This window comes from Neopsephotus bourkii, unplaced genomic scaffold, assembly GCF_033783945.1.
Source record: "Neopsephotus bourkii isolate Nb327-2 ecotype Australia unplaced genomic scaffold, CSIRO-AGI_Nbou_v1 NB_196, whole genome shotgun sequence".
Lineage (NCBI taxonomy): Eukaryota > Metazoa > Chordata > Aves > Psittaciformes > Psittacidae > Neopsephotus > Neopsephotus bourkii.
The window spans coordinates 1,623,476-1,647,249 of record NW_026900709.1 but is presented as its reverse complement, the minus strand read 5'-3'; the positions used below and the strand labels follow the sequence as shown (position 1 = coordinate 1,647,249).

The 23,774-nt window shown below is 45.4% G+C and overlaps 1 protein-coding gene across 1 annotated transcript; it reads right to left on the bottom strand.

Annotated features, from left to right (window-relative positions):
- Nucleotides 1-9,997: 9,997 nt before the first annotated feature.
- On the bottom strand, nucleotides 9,998-19,284 carry NABP1 (nucleic acid binding protein 1). The gene is made up of 6 exons (XM_061376632.1): nucleotides 18,979-19,284; nucleotides 18,688-18,826; nucleotides 15,528-15,599; nucleotides 14,106-14,178; nucleotides 13,770-13,836; nucleotides 9,998-12,355 (listed from the first exon to the last, which is right to left on the bottom strand). Exons 1-6 carry the CDS (start codon nucleotides 19,067-19,069, stop codon nucleotides 12,171-12,173), a joined length of 627 nt encoding a protein of 208 aa, XP_061232616.1. The 5' UTR covers nucleotides 19,070-19,284; the 3' UTR covers nucleotides 9,998-12,170.
- Between the last annotated feature and the right edge of the window lie 4,490 nt (nucleotides 19,285-23,774).

Genomic DNA, 23,774 nt, shown 5'->3' with positions numbered 1-23,774 from the left:
TTTCAAACATCAGGTAGTTACTTTGAAGCTTGGATTTCCATTGAGTAGTGTGAGTCCTGTGCTGCCCAGCCCAGCAAGGAAAGAAGCCATAGCCCTTGGGGAAAGACCAGAGTGCCTTCTGAGGCAGGGGTTTAGTAGCACAGATTAAGACATGGGCAGCCAACAATGCATGGCAAATCATGGTCAGAGCCTTCATCTTCTCATCAAGAGTGCAAGCAAGGTGGCAGGGCCATAACTGGATCAGCAGAGATGAAGGTTTCCTTTCTTGCTGCAGACATTAGTTTGTGCTCACCATCTCTACAGCCCTTAATAACATTCACTATGAACCACTCCACTGATCACCTCAGCTGCCCACTTCTCTATCAATTCATCTTCTGCATATTGGGGTTAGCCTAGTTGTATACACAGAATTCAAGGAATACACAAAACCTCCCATTATTCAACACCTCATTTCACCAAGAGAAGCAAAAGCAACATCTCTACTGCTCTCCCATTTGACCTGCCAGCTTCCTGCTAGATTTTTTGCATCACAGTTTCACCACATGAGACAGACTGCACAGCAGTCTCCCTCACAAATTAACCAGGCAGCAGGGCACTGGGTCTCACTGCAAAACCAACATAAAGCTACTAGCAATAAAAGCAAGCACAGATTTTGGGGAGGGTGATACCACATTTAAAGGTTTTAGTGGATGGAGCTGCTTTCGTTATTGTAAATGGTGACCTATTCTATGTGCCAGTAGAAAGCAGAATCCCTCTTTAGCCCTATAGATTCACAACACTTGTGTTTTTATACCTGAAATCATGCGGTTGTGCTTCAGGCATTCCCATGGATAAGCACTTGGCCTTTCAACCTTCTCTTTCCAAGTTAAGAAACAAAGTTGTGGTCTTCCAAATAGTTTTATAGTGACTTCATATTTAACTTGCATCCCAGCAGGCCAGAACACTTTTGATCATCTTTAATACACTTACGTGGTGCAGATGTGAGCATATCAAAGGCAGCATTTGCAGAACGCCTTCTTTAAATCACGTAATGTTTTGTCTCAAAAGAATTATTTGTTCAAACCCTAACAAGCTTCATGCTATGGAATTATCCACATAAACGTGACAAACATACAGCAAGTGATTTTAAAATGCTTATTCTACAATGATGCCACTAAAGCTGTTTTCTTAAGCAATTGTAGAAAGGCAGATGCATGGAAACAAATTATTTTTATCTTGTAAAGCTAAACATTTTTCTGCTGAGGAGAAAGACATTCTATTTTTAATGTAAATCTCTCTAGAAAAGGACACAGCTGCTGTTCACTCACTTAACCCACTACTGCCGTAGTCTTCAACAGCCTCTTACTGCAAACTCAGCCTCAGCCTGGGGATGTTCAGATTTAGTTTGGGACACTTGAATGGGAACCCCCATGAAGTGGGCTTCAAGCTGCCATTTGTTTAGTACCTGGGATGCCCCTGCCTCACACGAGACTGCCATATCAAATGCTCAGTCCAACTTTTCAGTCAGTTGCAGGTTTCAAGGTGTCCTGGAGTGGTATTTGAGGGCCTAAAAGTTGCTGTCAGCTCAATGTGCTGTTTCTGAGCCCTCACCCACAGACTCACCCCCCGGAGAACCCAGGAACGGCTCTCTGCTCTGCTCGTCCTGCTTTTAATGATTTTTCTGCAACAATTCCTTCTGTCACTGCGGAGTAGATAAAGAAAAGGATCAAACTGAGATTCATTAGAGCAATAATTAAAAGCTGACCTTCCAGCAGTCAAGCCAGACATCTAGCCTTCTGAAAGAGCCCGTCCTGCAGGTGCAAAGGACAGCTTTGATGCTTCACCCACTTACAGATGTGCAATTTGCCTCATTTTCTAAATTAGTGCCTCAAAACAAGACCAAAACAACCCAAACCACTCTCATTTTCCATTTGCAGGACTCAGTGCTTTTTCTGAAAGCATAAAAGCATCTATTTCAGTGGCAGAAGGAAAGCAGATTTCATTTTCCCCTGTACTAATCACTCCCGTCTTTGCATACAGAGATACAAAATAGGTGCTAGAGGAGAGGCAAAACTTACCCACTCTAGATTTAATTTCATTATTTTATAGCACAGATTAGAAAAGATCCTTTGTAAATAGCTTAAGCTAGCCTGGAATTAAAACAAGAGACTGACATCCCCATTTCTCAGCAGAATCCTGGTTCCCTGGGCACAGTGAGAAGGAAGAACAGCAGGAGACCTAACCCACTGCCTCCTCCACCCTAGCCATACATTGCTTTTACTCCATGGAGCTTTGGCCACCATATGTACCGTGCAAACATCTAAAAACCCTCTAAACATCCAGCAGCAGAGCACTACATGGTTTGCTGGATGGCAAGCAGCCACCAGCATGAGCCACAAGCACTGCAGCTACTCACCCCCTCCATCACTCCCCTCAAAAACTGATGTAGCAATAGGTATTTCCAAACCCAGCCAGCCAGCCTGGTGTGACAGACTCTGGGTTTGGTATTTGGAAACACAACAGTCTTGGTTTAAGCAGATACTTTGCTGTTTGTTCAAGCTCTTTTGTCCCACATCTTGGTGTCTCGTAGGCATAGGCTTCACTAGGCACTTACACGGCAAAGGTGCAAAGAAACCATCTGGTTAATTTAAGAGAGTGCAGCCCTCACAGCATCATCCCCCCCCCCCCCGGGAATTTCTTGAAGCACACAAAAAAATTTTAAGTTGCATCACTTTTTCTACCACATCATTAGTTCTATTCCCAAATCCATATCCTGAGGCAGGAAATAAGTCTCAATATCCTTTCTGCATTAGGCTACGAACTTTGCAGGGACAAAAGGAGCTCCCCTTTACAAGAAGAAAAGTTAACAGCAGGATTACAGTTCCACTTACAATCCAAATTGCTGCTGTTCCTGCCAAGAGTACGTTTTGTCACTAAAATAGTTGCAGGCCTGCATTAGCACAGATCCACCACATGTCAATAGAAAACAACTAACATATACCTATACCGGTTTCAACTTCAGCCCTCGGCAGGGACAGTGACAGGCAGTGCTGAGAAGCTTGTATAGGGCTGACAAGGGACAAGCTTAGGATCGGGCAAAGTGCGAAGCCAATACAGGGCAGGAAAGACAGGCAGGGTCCTGGAAGCCCTTGGAAATGTCAAGGTAACAGCTGAACCGCTGGAGCCACACAAGTTTGGACAAGCCACAAAGCAAGGCTGGGAACAAAGGAAGGCAAAACATCATCTATCAGTCTGTTTCAGCTCAAGACACGGGAGCAAGAACTGTAAGGAAGAAAGGGGGCTATTGCTCTGTGGGACCGTTGCATATTTAGACATAGAGCTATTTTAGAGACCCCCTTTTAGCAGGAGCAGGTATTGTTTAGGCAGCTTGAACAGCAAATCTTCCCAAGGCCATGAAGCCAACCAACAAACCCTTATCCTAGCCTTGTCCCCAGAAACTACCCATTATAAGGCTACTCCACAGTCCTCACTCAGTGCTCTGCGCCCCATCTCCCAGTGCAAGGCATGACAGTGACATTCAAAAGCAATCCAAGTCCACACAGGGCCAACCTGCCAGATGTCGGAGATGCAGAGCTACCACAGCAAGTCTACAGGGTATTTACAAAGCAGTTTGCTAAACTTATACAAAGGGAATAATTTGCAACGTAATGGTGTGTTTGCATTTTGAATATCCGATTTCCTGTTCAGCAAATAACCTAAACACTCCCAACCAAATGAAATGTAGACAAGACTTAAAATGTTTGAAGAAAAGCACTCATCCAGAAAATTAAGGTCAACACGGAACAGATGGTGCTTCTGAAAAATGTGGCTTCAACATTTATCTTTGTGTAAAATAAAAATCTCTTAAGAACCTCCGGCTGTTTGGTGACAGTCCTACTTGAAATATTGAATCTCGCACTCCACAGATAATAAAGAAGCACTAAAAAATTACTTCAAAATACTAAATCTAAATAAAGTTCTCTCAACTACTGCGCAATAAGATTTTTGTAGGCATGTAAATACATATCAATAGAAGATAGATTTGAGCGCTTCTGTAACTGCTATAAATATTGCAAGTGCTCTCCCCATTTCCATAAATATGACCCACGACTCCCAAGTGAAAAGCTTTTTCATTTGCAGCAGTCAGGGGAAAAAAAATGATCCTTTCTTCTTTATCAAAGCCTTCTGAAAGGCTGAATTTGAAGCCCAGTGCACAGGGAGCTGTGAACAGCTTGTTAGGATGATGCATGAAATGCTTTCTTCCAGCCAAGGTGGATTTGCTCAATGGGATTGCAGGAGAACTGCTGTTATCCTGGAGGGCAGGCAATGTCACACCTACCTGGGGAGGAAAATGGGGGCTTCCAATTAGGCAGGTCTGCAAATTACTTCGGTAGTACAGAAATGAGCTGGAACAACCAGAAATACTGAGGCAGACCTGTCAGACGCCCAATGAGCAATAACATGTTAGAGACAAGTCAGAGCGATATTAAAGAAGCTGAGTGTTGGCGTAAGTAGCAGTGCAAGTAATCACATGGCAAGGTGAGCAAGAGGCAGGGGAAGGCTCGGCAGGACAGCAGGCTGTTAGCAAGGATCTCCTCAGGACAGGTAAAAGAAAGGGTGGTCAGGGAAGACACAAAGCTGCACAGCAGGGATCCTTCAAGTTCACCTGAAACAAGAACTAAAAACCCAAACCCAAATTACACACATCCTGGGCCAGAATGAACCTGATATTTCTGAAGGAAAACACCTGCAGTGCCTAAAAATACAGTCCCAGGGAGATGTCCTCCTGTGCATCACTGACAGAGCACCCTGCTGACAGCCAGGCCCTCCGACAGGCTGTTACTTCAGATTACAGGGTACACATCACCTGAATCCCTGAATTTAACTGCCAAGGGGCCACCTCAATGCCTGGAATGAAGAAACATCTTGTGATAAGAAGTTTGGACATCCAGCTTCAGACATCAAAGCAGCCACAGCAGGATCTATGGGCTCATACCACCCATGCACATACACAAAACCGCGAGGTAATTACAGATCTACTGCTGGTTTCTGTTTGACAGTCACCAGACATCCAATAGAACAGCCATTATCAATGCATCTTTTTTTTCCAATGCGGCTCCCAGCCATTCGTATCTACTAGAAAGACACGGCTTTTTGTAACTCAAGCCTTCAGCCACAACACTGATGAAGTTGCACAGAAAGCTTCTACAAACCCTCTTTGCTAAAAAAGCTACAGGAAGCTTATTGCAGCAATTCTCCCAAGTTGACACATCCTTCTTACTGGCTTCATGATCCTAACTTACTGAACGTTTTGGGTCTCGCTTCCTCTAGAAATTACCTCTAATTCCCTGCTCTACTGGGGAAAATTAGCTCAGCAAGAACGTTTAGACTCACTGTTCTTAGCAATGGGCCCTGCCATCAGTAAAGCACAGCCAAAATGAAAGTAGATTGTGTGTTCCAGGGAAAGGCTTTCAAGAGTAGCCTCTATACAGGGCTTTCTTGCTTCAAGGCCATCCCAAATCACATCATAGGCAGTTCTGATAAGCAACAGCACAACAGCAGCTCACTGGAGTCTTACAAATAGTAGAGACTATCAAGGTCTCTTTCTCTCCTTACCTAGGGCTTTTTAAAACTAAATTAGACTTTTTCTCTTAAGAGAAGGTTGTGTTGGTTTTGTTGGTCCTACTGCACGGCCAAGCGCTGCTGCTGCACATAGAAACATCTGTGGGCATCAGGTCTCGACTCACTACTTCTAGAAGTAACATAAATCATATTAATTTGTTCCTCCAGCACTTGGTGCTTAAAGTTATTTCTTGACAACTTCTGTTCTTGGCATTTAAGCATTTTTCATATTCAGCCCAAGTCTGACAGCACTATTGGTTATCCTTCTCTGCCTCGCTAATAATTTGGTTGATGGCATGCAGGTGGGTTTCTCTTAATTAAAAAACCCATTTGCAAAGTTTGCATTAGGTGATCTGAAAAAATAGAACACTCCACTCAAAGGTTAAATATAAGTGGGCTGCAGAGCTCCATGAAAATATTGCATAATTTAGAGATAAAAATAGCTTTGCTTTATTCAAGCTAGGCTGGATAGGTAGATTTTTATCGCAATCAGCCTAAACCCCATCTCTCCAAGTTGCATGCTCAAGTTGATTACAGAAAATTAAATTTAGTATTAATCAACCTAGGAAGAAGGAAATTACAAAATTAAGCTAATGCATAAATCATGGAAAATAATGGTGCAGCTACAGCAGATCATTTAATGCATCTTCATGCTCTTCCCATACCAGAATCAACTCCCCCCAGCCCTCCCGACAGGTACTTGTCCTACCATTATAAAATTCACTCACAACACAGGTACCAGGGCCCCAATCCTCAGCCTTTCTGTTACAGACCTTGCACGAGCATCCTCCAGCTGTCCTGGTTTGGGCTACCTCCAAATTGCTGCCGTGGTGGGAACACACAGCAGGACGCAGCGGAAGTGCTGGGTATAACAGATCAGTTGCCAATGGCTGCACTACCCACCCGGCTGGATGTATTTTTCCCTTTCCTTCAGCAAAAACTAAAAGCAAGCTTCACCTGCTCAAGCAGGCTTCACATTGCTGGACTGCTGTGCCTGGCTGCGTTGCCATGTTCAGAGCCACAGCTTTTCACCCATGCCATCAGAGGCACCAGTAACTGGCACTAGGGTGTAAGGGGCAGCCTTGCCCTACCTGCTTTGGGGCCACACAGGTGCCCAGAGTCCCTGCACCATGCAATGGCACTACTAGAGCCCAAGCTATGCAGCCACAGCAGAAAGCACTCCTTGAAGCAGCACCAGCAGGCAGGTCCCAGGGAAGCAGCAGCCTCTCCTGGTCGTACCAGCAGGCTCTCCAGGACTGACAGGTCACTTGCAATTTTGGGCATAGATTTGCAGCACTTGGCACCTCTGGAAAGAGAACAAACCCAAATACCTATATAGCTATACAGAATCTGACCTTAGGAATAAGTATTCTTGAACGCTTCTTGATTTAGGAAGAAAAGTCTACACACTGATTGTGGATTTTTTATGCCAGTTTATCTAACACATAGCAGTGAGTCAGGACTGCAGAGCAGACACCATGCCATTTAAGCTTGCATAGTAATGAAGCATTTAGCTCTGAAGGCACAAGAATTTCCTAAACTAAATCCTGGTGTTTCACTTCTTCCCTAATCTTGCTAAGCAGGAAACATACAAGTCTGGACAGTCCTTATCAGCTGAGGGTGTGGGAGAGCAGTTTTAGATGAACTACATTGCTTTCTTCCTCAAAAAAACCCAGCAATTTGGAGACATTAAACAGAAACGTGAAGTTTTTAAGAGTTCCCTCTAGTCACTTCCAAACTTTTTTTCTAATCTCTTTTTCTAATCTCTTTGAACTCCGTCTTCTGTAGTTTAATCCAGAGTTTGATTAGGATTAAGTTTTTCCAACAAGACACTGTGTATGTTTATGCACGTTATAAACACACACAAACGTCCAACACCGAACAAATTAAAAATCATAATCCTTATAAAGAGCCGTAACAATTTCCAGTTCTCTGGAATCAAGAATAAAAGAATTAGCAGCATGATTAAGGCTGAAGTCAGAAAGCGTGTCTCTGAATGAACCCCTAAGGGCTTTGCTGAAAGCTTCCATCTCGGTTTTCAGGCAATTGCCCTTGTTTTGGTGTTTGTTTGGTTTAATTGAAGCCATGTCCACATGAGCAGCTCCCCCGTTCAGCCGGCTCCAACCTCCCTAATCACACAGATGCAAACAAAAGCACACCAGCACAGCGCCTGTTAAACCAAATAGGCACACAGCCCTGTCAGGTCTGCGTGTTTCTATGCTAAGCAGCCATCTTCCCCCTCCACAAAACCGAGCAGGCACTGGGAACACGGAGAGGCACCACCAGCGCTGAAGCACCAGGCAAGCCACTGAGGTAGGCAGAGCCCCTCTGTACTCTGAAAACACGGCACCCAAACCACTGCTCCGATAGAGAACATGAGCTCCTGCAAACAGCCAAGCAAACACTGCAGCTCCCTCAGCAGCCTCAGCCCATCTCCATGCCTTGCACTCTACCTGCAGCACAGAGGGGCTGGGTCACTGTAGAACCCACCCTACCCCTATGGGGTACTGCAGGCCACCCGAAGCAGGGCAGCCAGCCCAGGGGTTCCCTGGGATCCCTGTGCTTCCCAGCAGCGAGGGCCAGGCTCACCCCCAGCATGGGGAATGCTGAGCTCAGACGCAGTACCACACAGCTCTGCTGCAATCAGTGATGGAGGCTCATCAGACCCCCCACAGGAGTCACAGCCCTGTCACCTTCTCAGCAACATGCACTAGTGCTGGACTGAGGGAAAGCTCCCACCATCAGACAATTCTAGCTCAAGAGCTAGCACAAGCTGCAGGGAGAAAGCGAGGCAACTCCTGTGATGCCCTGTAAAAGAACTGCCAGAGACTGCACTCAGCAGCACAAGTAATTGCTGAGCTCGAGGGCTAAAAATAAACAGCATGTCTGAAATGGAGTCTATGGACATTTGAGAGAAGCAGGGGGGACAGCCTGGCAGCTGAAACCACATGGGCCATGAAGCAGCCCAGGAAACTTCCCCTGAAACACTCCAAACCCTAGCAGTGTTATTGATTCCTTACAAAGCACTTGGGGAGCTGCTGATGAAAATTGCCTCATAGAACAGGAGAGGATCCTTTGTTCTGAGGGTTCAGACATGAGCTGCAGATGATGACCACAGCACAGCCAGGTCACTAGCAGAACCCAAACATTAACATCCAGGAAAAACACAACACCCCAGTGGGCTACAGGGAACAGCAATTTGTCTACTAAATGTACCTGTGTCCAGAGACACACAAGCATTAACAGAACACAGATGACATCCCTGCAATGCTGCTAAGGGTATCATCTGTACGGACTGCACTGATGTGGAAGAGAGGTCTCATAGCTCCTCAAGCAGCTTTGTACAAGCAGCACTAGCTACATACACCCTTACTGAAATTTGTGTGAGGCTGAAGAACTACATTATTGGAGTGCACAGGACTGTAACCTGCCAGTCACCAGTTAAGGCCAAAGCTAATTAAATGAGTTATGGAGGCAGATGATGTATCTATCATGCCTTGCTCCAGCACATGTCAGCTCTACCAGCACCTTCCCCTTTTCACTGTGGACATGGAAGGCATGACTACCACACATCCAAGATTAGGGCAGTATTTCACGGTACAGGACTGCTTTTCCACTTTTGGGATCAAGGTGAAAGATCAAGGAACACATGGAAGACTCTGGCAGGCAAACAGGAAAACTCTCAACTGCAAAACTGCTACAGTCTGCCATCAGTCCTTTTGCTAGGCTGGCGAGATGAGAACTGTTGTGGGGTGATGAAAGCCGGGTGCCTTGTGACTCAAGTGTATAGTGGCTACTGAGCTGCACTGAGGCACTGCAGTTAGTCTGGACATGTGAACACCTTTTAGAGTTGTTTTTTGCCTTTGGCAATCTACAGTGAAACTACCCTAACTGCAGCCTTACCCTTCAATATCTTGGGAAGACTCTCTAATGACCTAACCCACTGGGCACTTATGAACTGCCTTATAGTGTCAGAGTAGTTCATGACAACTGCTTGTTTACATATTGGAATGTGTCTCTCTGTGAAGCAAGGTGGTATGATCCAAACAGATGTAAGGCAGGCTCCCAGATTCCTCTGCAAGCTGAGAACTATCTTGAGGCTGATACCACTGAGGGCAATGACTTTGTCTTAGGTTCACTGGAAGATCAGAAGACCTTGAAAAATTCCTATGATTATATTTACTTTAAGTCCATGCGACTTTTCAGGGCACAGATTTCCCCTGCAAAGAAGTAAAAAATTATTAATAGACTGAAATATTTTCACATAGGAAACAGGGAAGCAGGAATGCTACTAACCTTGAGAACATGAAGACCAGCCTCTTGCCTTTTTCCTCCCAACTGCAAATCAATCATCCACTTGGCAGAAAGCTTTCAATCTTATGCCACTTATCAGCAGTAATCATCCCACTTTCTATTTGGAATTTATGAACAAGTATTGTTTATTTCTTAATAAAAGCTCAAATGCATAGACCTACAAACACCAGGCACCTTAGCACACACCAACACAGGGTTCCCACCTACAGCAACCTTCTTTATGCTGTAGAGAAGTCAAGACCACCAGGACTGAGATCCATGGTGGAGATACCCAGGTAAGTATGAAGTGCCCACCATGCCATCACTCACTACCTTTACAGCTACTACTGGAAAGCACAGCTCTCACACCATACTTTTGTCTCATCCACCTCCGAAACATGTCATACATACTTCACAGGTTTGAAATCCTCTTGGCTTCCCTGTCACAAGCATATCAAATGTCTTAATGCAACACTGCATAAGAGGTTGTCCATGCATCCAGACTATACATGACTTACTTAATAAGCAATCCAAAGTCCCTGAGTTACACATCACCTCCTTACACCATTTCTCCAGAAGTCACTGCGTGCTTTTTCTTTCACCAGTTAACAATGCTCTTCCATAACAGCACCCATGGGTGATCTCATGAGGCATGCCACCCTCTTGTGTCCAAGAGAAGTTTCACTAGTTCCACCTGAAAGCAGGTATCAGGATAGCACTTCACTAGACCAGAGGCAAACAGCCCTTGGGTGTTTAAGCACACAGTCTCTACTAAACGTCCTTTGTTGTTGCTGCTGTTTGCATTTAGAAGAAAGTTCAGTAATTCAGACTAAGCAAGGACCTTCTGCCAATTAGAAGCAATTTCCAACAAGCAATCACAATAGAGTACCAAAAGCACAAGTATCAAATAGAAATAACATGTAAACATATGTGACATAGTAGTAGATTCAATTAACATGTACAAACACAGAGACAACTCACAATTCGGAAATAGCCTTTTGTCATGAAGTCTTTATGGCTTGACAGAAAGAAAAGTTAGATTTGTTTTTGAAATGGTTAGTGCAATTTTTTATTTGAGAGGTCAGCTATAAGAATTAAACATATGAATCCAGTATGACACCTCAGCTTCCAAGTTGATTTTTAACCTGATCTGAAATATGGCACTGGACTTTTATCTAGAGTCAAGGCATTTGTGATCTCAAAATAAAACCACAGCTGTTTCCCCCCAGGAGATGGTGGTAGTGGGGTTCTTTAAGGAATTATTCATATTTCTTATAAAATAGATGAAGGAAAGCCTAGCAGCTTAACAGCATCAGAAGTGCAGCTGAGTGCTTGGCCAGTACCTCTGCAATCCACATATCCATCCATACATAATTCATTTGGAAAAGTGAATGAAGGAAGAAGGCAGCCTCATTGAAGAGATGGGTAATGCAGCATTTGATAACAGTTCTTTCCTGGAAATTCAGACTCCTACAATGTAGCCTTAGGGTTTTTACACAAGGAGTGGCTACAAACAGCATATTCCCCCAGTACTGTCTGAATTCAGATCCTACTCTGCTGCCATTTCATGCAAAGCAAGAATGAATAACTAAGCTTCTATGCAAAAATCACTGTCACTGTCCTTGACAGTGATGGGGTTAATGGAGACTTTCTAAGTAGCATACACCTTCTTGGAACCAGCAGTCATGCTTCAAAACACTCACCATGTCTTCAACTTTTAGCTGAGTTACCTATTCTCCAACTCAGGAGACTGGGTGCTGGTGCCACCATTTCCTTACACTTATTGCTTTTACAAGCTATATTCATTCTAAGGACACCCAATTCACTAGCGCATCTTTGCTCTTTCCCTTCATTTCTCTTTCAAAACAAAGAACTCCCATCAACCCTAATAGAAATCAACATATGCACACACAAGACATAGACCTTTTAAGGCTACATGGCTGACCAACAGAAAAATACATACATGTAACTGAAATTTTCTTCCATTTAGCAAAAGGTACCAAGTTTTAATTGAGACACTTCAAGATGTTACCCTTAATTTCTTAAATTCACCTTCTCCCTCTTCCCCCTTAATGAGTAGGGAAGACTTCACTGTGCTTCCCTAAGCAAAATAAGAAATAGATCACATCAAGTTTGCTCCATAGACCAAAAGGTAAAAAAAAAAAAAAAAAAAAATAAAGGACAAACTGGTTCACAGTTAACTATAAATAAAAGTGCAATAAGTGTTCAAGTAGAGTGTAGAGTTTAAGCAAGCTGTACAACCACATTTGGCATAGTCATCTTTTAAAGGCTCTGCGTGGGTCCCTCCCATTACCAACAGGGAGAAAAGGCTGAACACTATTTGCTGGTGCTGGATTTACAGGTCCTCGTCCATTGCCTCTCCCACTACCTGCGTAAGAGTGGCCGTGATTATATGTAAATGGAAATCCACTTGATTCAGGTCCAGTTTGTAAACCATTTCCTAAAAAGACAGAAAAAAGGTTATCAGGAGTTCCACAGACTGAAATCACTGCTCCCTTATGTAAGTTTAGCAACAGTGAATGCATGGAGTTTGTGGCAACAGCAAACCCCAAGCAGCAGAAGAAAAAGGCCCTCTGGTATTTTTGCACCCTCCTAAACTACCTCCCCACCATCCCTACCTCCACTCCCAACTGAAGCAAGAAAGGTCAGAGTGGCATGCCAGTTCTTTGCCCAACAGAGACTGGAGTCCTGTGAAACTGGACTAGTGCTTTCAAAAACATGCATTGGCTTGTAGCTCACACACCAAGATGCTCCAGAGAGACAGCACAGCAGCAGAAGTCAAGTAGAAATCAGCAAAAGCAGGCTACACAAAGTTCCCTGTGTCATTCCCCACTACCAGGAACACAGACATAGAAAGCTGCCTTGTGAAGTCCAGCCACAGAAGCAACTCAGCTAGCACCAAGCTCTCATGAACTTAAGCTTTATAAGCATCACTGCTCATGTTTTGCTGGTAGGAAGAGGGACAGAGCTGAAAAGGCAGAATGATGACAGGAAGCATAGGGAGAGAAGGAAGAGACAACAGGAAATCACTGCATTTAAAAACCACACAAGAAGCAGGAATAAACCACCAGAAGTTTCAGAAGATATGCTCACGTTCAGTAAGACAGCTGTCTGCCACCCAAAGCAGGGGCAGTAAGGAGGCATCTACACACTAATTGGGCTGAAAGTGAAAGCCTACTCGCCTCCCCCTGGCACTGAGGAAAAACTGGCCTGAAAGCACTGCATTCCGTTGCTCAGGATAATTTATTTTCATGGGAACAGAAAGAGCTTGTTTTTAATAGCAAATTATGGAATCAGTATGCTGTCACCAGCAGGGTTTAGCTATACAGCTTCAGGTACTGAGTCTGGACATTAATAGCTGTAAGCTGAGAAGGAACCTCAAGTTCTTGAACCATTTTCTTATTTAAGCTTCAATGCTTAAATAAATCACAAAATAATCCAGCCAGGTCAAATACTGGAATTCAGATTACCACCACTTCTGTTCTGGGGAGCTAAACTGGCAGGAAAGCCATGGTGATTGGCAAGACTGAAGTATTAAAGTTTAAAAAACCCCCAGAATTTCAAGTACTGCAAAAACACTTTGAAACCATCAAAACAACCTAGGATCAGTCAAGTCCCTTTACATAATACAGGCACCTTGAACATTCTGATCTCTTCCTCTTCCAGGGAAGAAATCCTGAAACCATTATCCATTAAATGCTCATGCTTATGTGCTTGCAGGTTCAGGCCCCAGTCTAAGAGACTTTTCAGAGGGTAGTATACTTTTGCCCCAGAGTGGTGAAACCTTAGCAAGATAAATTTCTTTTTATTAAGTGTTTCTCATCCTTTCATTTCCACAAAATGAAAAAACTTACCCAATGGCCCAAAAGTACATGAACTCATATTACTTGATGCAGAACTATTATTCTGTTCACCCTGTGCCTTCAGAGAAAAGGAAAAAAAGAAAAAAAGAAAAAAAAAAAAAGAAAAAAAAATGGATCAGATACATTTCACATTTTTACAGGAAGGAGGTATTTCTCCTGTGTTCTTATAGTGACTCCATATGTAATTTATCTGCTACTAGTAATTCATTAATTTCTTATCTATCAAGTCCATTTTTTCCAGAAGAGTCACATCTGATCCCAGCCTGGTATGAAATACTCAGAACAAACAGCACTTTATGCCAGAAGCCTCAAACAGGTTTAACATACCAGTTTGTTCTGCCCCATGTGTTCCGTGTTGGGCTCGCTGAAGTTTGGCACTTCTGAATATACCATACAGAACCTGGGGAGAAATTAGGATGATGAGGTAGTTCTAAAGCCTACGGTTCTCAACTCTGCAACTCAAATGTTAACCTCTCCCATCACCTAGAAATAACTAATCCAGACCCCACCATTCAGCAAGAATTCATAGGTACTAAAAGGCTCTTTGAACCTTTTATAGGCTTGTGGTAAAGCTGCCACATCTTCCTGGTGAGGGTGTTTCAGTCAAGCAGAGGCAAGCACACAGTTATCTAAGAGGTAAAGTGGCCTAAAGAAAACAAAAGGTGATGAAAGGGCTGCATCCACCTCTCTTCCAGCTGCACAATCTTGGCCAGCACCCACTCACAAGGTCACCTGAGACAGAGTCACCCAGTCTCCTCCCAGATTGTGACTCCATTAGATCTCTAGGGAAAACTTGTATGTTCCCACACACTTCCACATAATGGAGTGCCCCATTAACATAACAGCAAAGAGGAATCCAAAATAGGGACTTAAAACATCATTTTCCACCTAAGGGGACTATGAAGGAACAGGCCCACCAACTCATCACATGGAAATTATGGCAGAGGGGAAGAAAGATTTGGATCATTACACAGCCTGGAGTGATTAAGAAATGGAGCACTCACCTCCTGCTGGGAGGCAGAACCCAGATAAGGACTCGCCTCTCTGCAGCCTGCTGGAGAGTAAGCCAACTGGCTGATGCTTCTGAAGCAATGCTTTTATACCAAAGGAAATCTAAGGTCATCACTTACAAAATCCAGCTGAATATGGGGTATTTCTGAACCATCCAAGAAGAAAGGTGGCCACCCCAAAGTCCTACTTTGCTGATCACAACAAGGCCTTCCACAGCTCTTCGTACAACCACAGTAGCACTCTTCTGGTTAGAAAACTGTTGCTATTTTTTCCTGTTGTTTGTCAAGTGTGTTACTCATGCTTGTTCTTAATCAGGAGGAGTCACCACTTCAGTTTGTGGGCAGTTTAAAGAAGGTTTAATGAAGCTTGCTTCTGTTTAGATATGATTCACTGGAGTTACCTCTCTCTTCCTTCTTTGCACTGCCTGTCTCTCAAGCATGATATACACACCAAAATAAAGTGGCTAATCAAGCTGAGGCCTAGGTAAGCAATGCAGATTAAGTCCCTTGTTATTTATACACCTCCTCCCTCTAGGTAAAAACCAGACCTATGCCAGTGATGGAGGCTGATTTTCCTCAACCTACTTAGAATTCAAAGAGGGTCAGAGCTCATTACCACATGGACACTTGCACCACAGTTGCCTGTGCTGTACCTATTCATGACTAAGAGCCACCATGTCTCGTACTTACCATGATGCTCTAAGTGGACACAACACAAGTATGAACATACAATACTTACTCCCCAATTTTATGCAGTTCCCCTCCTCGTCCTGTATAAAGTGTCAGGCATCCTTTCCACAGAGATGCATACCTGGTCAAAGAAAAGGGAAGCAAAGCAATCTTAGCAAATGAGAACTACCACTGTTGAAGAAAGTGGAGGCATGCTGTATTCCATGAGTTAGGAAGTATTACATACCACCATAAATGGATTAAAAAATTTCCCAGGGACTCCAACTTCACTGAGCTAGAAGTTGATGGATCCCCATATTTTACTTCTAGCAAGAGGTACTGGAAGCTCGGATGACTCTTTTGGTAATTCCAGGAAAGCAGCCAATTACGAGATTGGATGCTCCTTCCTTGGCTGAAGCAATCCTTATGACTAGTCCTGCAGAGGAAAGGCATTTTGCCAAACGCAGCATAGCAGTATCTGTGTTACCATTCAGAGATAACTCTCAGTATGAGCCAGAAAGAATCACCTTTGTTCACTGTATATATAGATACTGCTACAGAATGAGTGTGACAGGAAGTGTTACTTTTTCAGTATAGGTCCTTACCAGATATATATGTTGGGGTTTTTTAAGGCACAAGTTTGACCATCATGTTCCAAGTGAAGCGCAGAAATGCAATGAAATCATTTTTGGATTGCAGAAACATTCACTTACAAGACAGCATGAGAGCACTCCAGTCTTTGTAGTGGCACTTCAAGCACTGGAATTTAAGTGATGCAAAACTTCCTGCATAATTGTTCCTTTTGGTGAGGGGCATCACGTATAGGAAGAAAATAATGAAAATACAGGCCAGAAACCCAGGAGCAATCCAAGGGAGTTAACAGGCACATGGGTGTCTTCTAGCAAAGGAATAGGGAGCCCCAGCAACTGCACTCTCAGGAGTCACAGATAATCTGGACAAGGCACCACTTCCTTATGCTCCAGGTGTATCTCTGGAACACAGATAACCAACCTTCCTCTTGCCCTCTGCTTTATCTGCTGAGACTGGGAGCCGTTCAGCTGCACACAGAGCCTCAAAGAGAGGCACCAGGGAGGAATCAGGCCAGCACAACAGGACTGCAATGGAAATCCAATTATAACCTTCCCTGTACTTCAACATGAGCAGTAAAGCATAGTATCTACATTTACAGTGCCTGTTGGGAGTTTTCCATCCAGAAGCAGGATTAATGTGCTTCATAAAGCTACCTTTCACTTTAAAGATTCTCTTTATGCACAACCTTTAATAACCAGATAGTTGGACAGTCCTGTGGCAGAGCACAAGGGAAGAGAGCTACCAACTAAGCCAAACATACATTTACTGGGACAAGATTCAGAACATCATGGGACTGATAACCTCCAGCACAAAGTTATTCCACATATGCAAGCATTTGTTTTCTCAGGAAGAGCTGGCTATAAAGCACTAAACTCCAGAACTAACCTCAAATTTAGAAAACCTTAACCGCAACAGCTACCTATAAACGGATTTAATCAGCCAAAGACAAAAATCGGCCACAGTGTCTGCTTTGCAGAGGAATGCATCTATAAAACTTGAAATTCAGCAGGAAAAAAAAAAAAAAAAAAAGACATATTTACATGTGGGGTCTAGCTAAGTTTTTCTGCTTGTAATAGTGTGCATCTTGAAAAGTCAGATTAGCGTACGGAGATGAAACTTACCTGCCATTTAATGGCAACATCACATGCTCAGTCTTATTTAAGTATAGGATTGTGTTTGGAGAACCCTGCATGGCAGCACAAGGGCATTTTTTGAGCTTCTGCAATTTCACTCAGTACATAGTCCTAAGTGAACATGCAATTCATTTAAATGAAGGCATGACTTAGCCACCCACCAGAAGAGTGATGTCAGCTCATGAATTTAATTCACACAAGCCAACTTCACTTTTCAACACGAAGGGGTGCAATGAGCCTCCCATTTGTTGCACTGAAACACCAGAGCAGCTACTGCAAGCCAGCCACAGAGCAGAGTACAGTGACACTGCTGAACAGTGTCATTAGTTTGTTTCAACGTCATGTACACACAGGGCTTTGTGCTGGCTCAAGCTCTGCTTTAGTTCCACCCACAGTGCCTCAGCACTCCACGTGTTCTTCACGCAAGCAGGCTTCCTCAGAACCACCTCTGCTGAGTCGTCGGCTCTCTCTTGTAAAAGGACATTAGCATAGTATGAAGCAGCTGTAGTTTTGGTGGCAAAGGTTATCCGATTTCATGTCAAAACCAAAAATTACACTCAGATAAACTATTTAAGAGCAGCTCAGTTAGCAGCTCCACTGAGTAACCTTTTACCTACTTTTTCACAAAACCGAATTAAGAAGACGTTACACGTTGTGAAGCTCCACCATCTCCCAGAGTGCTGTAGGCCAAGGGATCAGTGTAATGCATTTCTAAGTGTAACTGGTATAAAGAACTCAAACTAAAATGATTTCACACTTTGCTATTTATAACTTAAGTGACATGGTAAAGGATTTTCAAGCTGAATCTAGTATGCTTTCTCACAACATAAGGTTTTGGTTTTGTTTTGGACATTTTTTTCAATTAAAACAGCTCTGGAATAAGTTAATTGCACCTCACCGAACTAATAACGCTCTATAATGTAGCCATAACATGAATGTTTACAGTAAAACTGAAAAGGTTCTCCCCTGCCTGTCATTTCTGTTAAACCCACTGCAATGAAAAGCAACTTTTCTGCATGAGAGACATTAATCATCCCCTTCTTCCATTAAGGAGCTGACTGCTAGAGTAAAGAATTGGCTGTGAAAATAAAAACATGCTTTTCACTTCCCTGCTTGATTTACATACTAGGACTGACTGTTGCATTCACCCCCCACCCCAAAAGAAATATTTTCCCTGACAGCCAAACCAAGTCTCCTATTAAACACCACCTCCTCATTAAAAATACAAGCCCCTCCTAGCTGTCTACCTACTATATGCTCAAGCCAGGCACACTGTGGGGTGAAAAAGGTGGTGGGATGTCAGGGTGCCACCTGGGTAACAAGAGAGCCGGGCCAAGGGGGTCCAGCTCTGTCATCCGTTCCTCCCAAGAGGCGGCCGAGCTACTCAGAACCCCGCACCTCCACCTCGGTGACAAAGGACTCCCCGACCCAGCGTGCCCTGGAACGGAGCGCAGGCAGCACCCGGCCGGTCTGGGCAGCGGGGCGGCGGCCCGGCCCCGTACGCACCCTTTGGTCAGGCGGATGATGTCCCCCGGCTGGATAAGGCCGCCGATCTCGTCCCACACGGAGATGGTGATGCTGCCCGTCTTGTCCGCCACTTTGCAGGACCTCACTTCATGCCCGTCCTTCGTCTTGGTGACTCGCCCTGCAGGGAGAACGGCGGATCAGGGGAGCCCGGGGGGGTAGGTAGGGGGTAGGCACGGCACATAGCACGGCCTGGCACCGACAGCACCCCCACCCCCTCCCCGGTGACACGCATGGGCGGCCCGGGGGTGGGGCGTGCCGGACGCCACTTACCGATCTCCAGCACAATAAAGATGACATTTAAGTTTTTCAGTCCGGGTTTTATGTCTTTTATAAGGAAGTATGTATCGCTCGCCGCGCTCATAATGCGGCCGGCACGGGGGGCAGGGCTGACGGGGCGGGCCGAGCCCGCATCCCGCGGGGGAACAGCGACAGCAGCGCAAAGCCGGGCAGGGGGGCACCGGCAACCCTCACAGGGAACGGGGACACGAGCACAGAGGGGCTACGCGGTAACTGTGCGGGCAGCCCGACCCCCACGGCTCCCAGTCCGAACCAACACCACTAATACAAGCCCCTACAATCTCCCGCTCCCGCCGGCACTGAGGAGCACATGTGCGCGGCGCTCGCATTTATAGGAACAGGGCGGGACCACCCCAGACGCCGGGTGGGGGGAAGAAGGGATGACGGTGCCTAATGGAACCGTCCTGGGGACGCGGAGCGCCGGGACTGGGGAGCGAGCTAGATCCGCACGCTGATTGGGCCGCGCTGCGGCCATCTTGTATTGGTCAGGGAGCTGACGAGGGGGAAGTGCTGGCTGCTGAGGCGATTGGAGGCAGCCTGTCCGGGCCGGGCCGGGCTGGGGCTGGGGCTGGGGCTGGGGGTGGGGCTGGGGCTGGGGCTGGGGTGAGCGTTCCTTAGGAGCAGCCATGGGTTGGCTCATTCATTCACTCACTGAGTTTATTTCTTCCGCGAAACAGCCCAGCAGCACCCCGAGGGCGGGCAGAGAGGCAGAGGGCTGTTAAGTAGCGACTCGCCTCCTCGCCGCGCCATTTTAAGTCCTGGTTGTAACACCGAGAGAGGTCTTCCAGAGATTTCTTGGGCACCGATTTCTCAACAGTTCCGGCCTCATTCGCTGAAAATACACGTTTAGGAAGACGATGTGTTTATGGGGGTGCCCGCTAGGGGCGGGTTTGTTTTTATTCTGGGGAAGTCTGGTTCGAGTCCCCACCAGGCAGAAATCACCGTTGGAGGGACTGAAGGGAGGAGCAGAAGTGCTGTGTGGTACCTCAGGGCTTTGCAGGGCTGCACCACAACCTAATCTGCTGGGACTAAATGTTCAGTGGATGTAGGTAAAGCTCAGGGTTATGCAGAAGTTCATGGTGCTGAAAATGTGAGCCAAAGACCTCTTGAACGCTGAAAACACTATCAAAGCACCCTGAACTCTAAACAGGAGCCTTCTGGGGAGACAGCTTACCTGACCTTGGTTAGACTGGGTCAACCATGAGGGGCAGGCAGCATCTCCAAGGGGAAAGCTGGTAAGGTGGTGGACTAACAACAAGCTCCCCCAGCCTTGTGATGGCTTTGGCTGGAAGGTTCTGAGGAAATGGCTCCCTGACACAGAACAGCCCAAAGAGATGCAGATGAATTAGAAATTCAGCTCTCCCCCTTAGGAAAGGTAGCAGAGTGCAGTATGTGCACTTTGCTTCTTCTTTCCAGAGCCAGACTTGGCTAGTTGGGCTTTCATCCTCTATTTCTGTAAGCAGAAGTCCATAGATGACAGCAGTTGTGAAATTCTTGGCCATGCATTCTGCCACATTGGAGCCTTGGTCCAACGAATGTTGCGTAGTGCTTATCTGTAGGCAGTGGAGCAGTGCTGCTGGGTACAACTCAGAGCTTGGAATAAAACGTGCTGCTTGCAGGAATATGAAAGGAAAGCGACATGAGCCACAGGAGATTTTGCTTAAAGCCCCAAAGAACTTAATCCACATCTGTCCTGAATCATTCAGTCGGTGCAGATGGGGGGATGACAGACTCCCTCAGTAGCCTCTCTCTTGACTGGCTCTGTAAATTTAAACTGGTAATGCTAAAACCTCCAGTGATCAACTGTATGTCAATGCATGAATGGCTTTAATTTAGTAAATTCAGAAGGAGTTCAGTCCAAACTCCAGCAAAAACTGTGTCCCTGGCAAAGGCTGCACAAAAATTGCTGTACAACTAGCAAAAATTTTCTATACAGATGAGATTTTTCTGCCCCATCTATTTTGAGCCCTTGAGAAAGAATCATTTTGCATGCTGTGTGCAAGCGCAAGTATGGTAAGAGCCTGTCCTGGATCACTCCAGGTGCTACCAAAACATGACAGTACCAAAACGTCTGGAACAGGACGGCCAAAGGCCATATACTGCTCTGCTTCAGGAAGCAAAACCCAATGGAACACCTCCGGAACAGGACAGCCGAAGGCCAAATATTGCTCTGCTTCAGGGAACAAAACCCAGTGGAAAACCTCTGGAACAGGACAGCCAGAGGCCATATACTGCTCTACTTCAGGGAGCAAAATCCAGTGGAAAACCTCCACAATGGGTCCCAGCTCTTGTGTTCTGACTTAACAGGAAGAGATAAAAAAGGGAGAACAATCATAGAGCAGATCTCATTGGAGATTTGAGGAGAATCCTTCATTTTGTATGAAAAAAAGTAATACCTTATGGTGAATGGTGGGTGGAGAGGAAGACATGAGGATGGTTAGTTCAAAAGCAGAAAACACTAACGAATGCTTCACCAAAACACACTTCTAGTCATAAGTCACTGGTAATATAGTTTCAGGTGGACATCTGTCCAGGAAGACAAGTGTCAGTGTGACACAGGAGCGAGAGAGGTGCAAAGGACACCAGATGGGAGCTACAAAGCCACCTTGCAGTTCTACTGGGTATACTTGCAGGCAAGCTACCTTTGCATCAGGGAGTGTGCCCACTTCTCTGCAACACATCGTGCCCAGGCTGCCTGGTGTTCACCACACAAGCCAAATTTAGCCTGTAGTGGATGTCTGCAGCAAGGGTTCCACTGATGAAATTAAATCTGTTTCCAAGCTCATTTGCTTGCTGCAGAACATTTTTCTTATGTGTGCAGGATGCAGGTGTTTGTAGGCTAAGACTCATGAGAATGTTTCAGTCCAAAGCAAAATCAGGGTTGAGTTTTAGAAGAGCTCTCTGCAGTCACAAGTCTGGCAGAAGTCCTGTGCACCTCAACAGGTCTGGGATTTCACCCTCTCGCTGTAATGCAGTTACTCCAGCAGAGACGTCAGTCCAAACTGCTTTTTTTCTGCCAGTTGCTCAGTATTCACTGCTTCTGGAGTCCCAGAGTAGATCTTCCCACAAGAAGTCTGCGAGCAAGAGCTATGTTTAATATTTTATTGTACACAGATATTAAAAAATATACAGAGACTTGAAAACACCACCTTTAACCAAGCCTTACCAGGCCATTACCGTACATCTGACAAGCTCCTAAATGAAGCTACAGATTCAGTCAGCTGGTTTTTAACATTGATGACACTTCAGCTCCCTGATGCCACTTCACAGTGGCAGCCAGTCTGGCATTATGGAGACCCCAGAAAACAATGGTTTGGTTCCTTCAGCATCTCTTAAGCACCCCATGTTCAGCCACTGGGGTCAAGATTTCCTTCAAGGAAATATGAATGACTTCAGGTGAAGCCACACAGACTTGAGGGGAACATCGACCAGAAGTCAGATGCCTGAAGCAGGAAGGGCTCCCAGGTGTCTGACTCCAGGATTTCAGGCAGCTTTTTCTACCACCTACCTAGCTGTTAGCTGAGTGAGCTGACTGAGTACCATGGCATCAAACCGTACCACAGGAGAAAAAACAAAACAACTAAAAATGAGAGAAAAAGCAACTGCAAAGTAAACATTCTGAATTTGCAGCATTCTTTCCAGAGGAGCCACGTGCGTGTCCTGCAGCACTCACACAGCCTTTTCATCTTCAGCAACACATGCTCTAGCAGATGTTTAGGATGACTTAATGAAATCCCTGATGTGGGGTAATTCTAGGCAACTTCCCTGTTCAGGTGTGAATCTGGGTTTGGACCACAGGAATCTGGATCTAGATGGAGACATAGGAGTTAGTGTGTCCTCATCTTTTCCATTACAGATCCAAAGGACAGCGCAGGGGGCATGTCAGGGACATGAGCTGGAAGGAGTGGGGGAGAAGGGTGGCCTTGAGGGAATATCATGAGGGAGTATGAGGGGTGGCCGTGAGGGGTGATGGGCAGTCATGAGGGGAGATCATAAGGGGACAGAGGGGCAGCCATGATGGAAAATCATGAGGGGAAAGGAGGGTTTGCCATGAGGAGTGAAGGGTGGTCATGAGGGGAGAGGAGGGGTGGCCATGAGGGGAGATTATAAGGGGAAAGGTTGGGCAGCCATGAGAAGTGAGGAGCCATTGTGAGGGGAAAAGAGAGGCAGCCATGAGGGAAGATTATGAAGAGAGAGCAGGGGCATCCATAGGGGGTGAGGCGTGGCCATGAGGGGTAGGGTGGCAGCTATACATTGTGGGCCACTATGGGGGGCAGATGAGGGGTGACTGCAAGTGGGGATCAGTTTGCCCTTAGTGACACGGTTTAGTGGTTGGCTTGGTAGTCCTGAGTAATGGTTGGACTTGATGATCTAAAGATTTCTTTCAACCTAGTTGATTCTGTGATTCTGTGACTATGCACAAGAAGTCTCAAAGATCTGTGGGCTTTAAAACTATACTCACAGCTGCTGTTATTTGGGTCTCTAACAAGTGCTATGGCAGAAAACGGATCTCACAACTTTGCTCCTTCATCAGACTGATCTCTACTTAAAAGGTTTAACAAGTGCAAATGGAGGGATTAGCACTTTTCCACTGTAGCTGTGCCAGAATACCCCCCCACTGTGATCATGAAGACACCAGTCACAGTTGCCTAAACCAGTTCGGTAATTCCTGTTTACATGGAGAAAATAGATACAAGCTTTACCCCAGCAAAACCGTGGAGTGATCCCTTGAACTAGCCCCACTGCCATGGTTGGTTGGCTGATAAGAG

Excerpts from the sequence above, each read along its gene's own strand:
- NABP1 (XM_061376632.1), bottom strand. The coding sequence starts at position 19,069 with ATGAGCGCGGCGAGCGATACATACTTCCTTATAAAAGACATAAAACCC. Across the intron at positions 18,827-18,978 it reads CTTTATTGTGCTGGAGATCG|GGCGAGTCACCAAGACGAAG; the intron begins GTAAGTGGCGTC and ends TTCTCCCTGCAG. Across the intron at positions 15,600-18,687 it reads ATCATCCGCCTGACCAAAGG|GTATGCATCTCTGTGGAAAG; the intron begins GTGCGTACGGGG and ends TTCTTTGACCAG.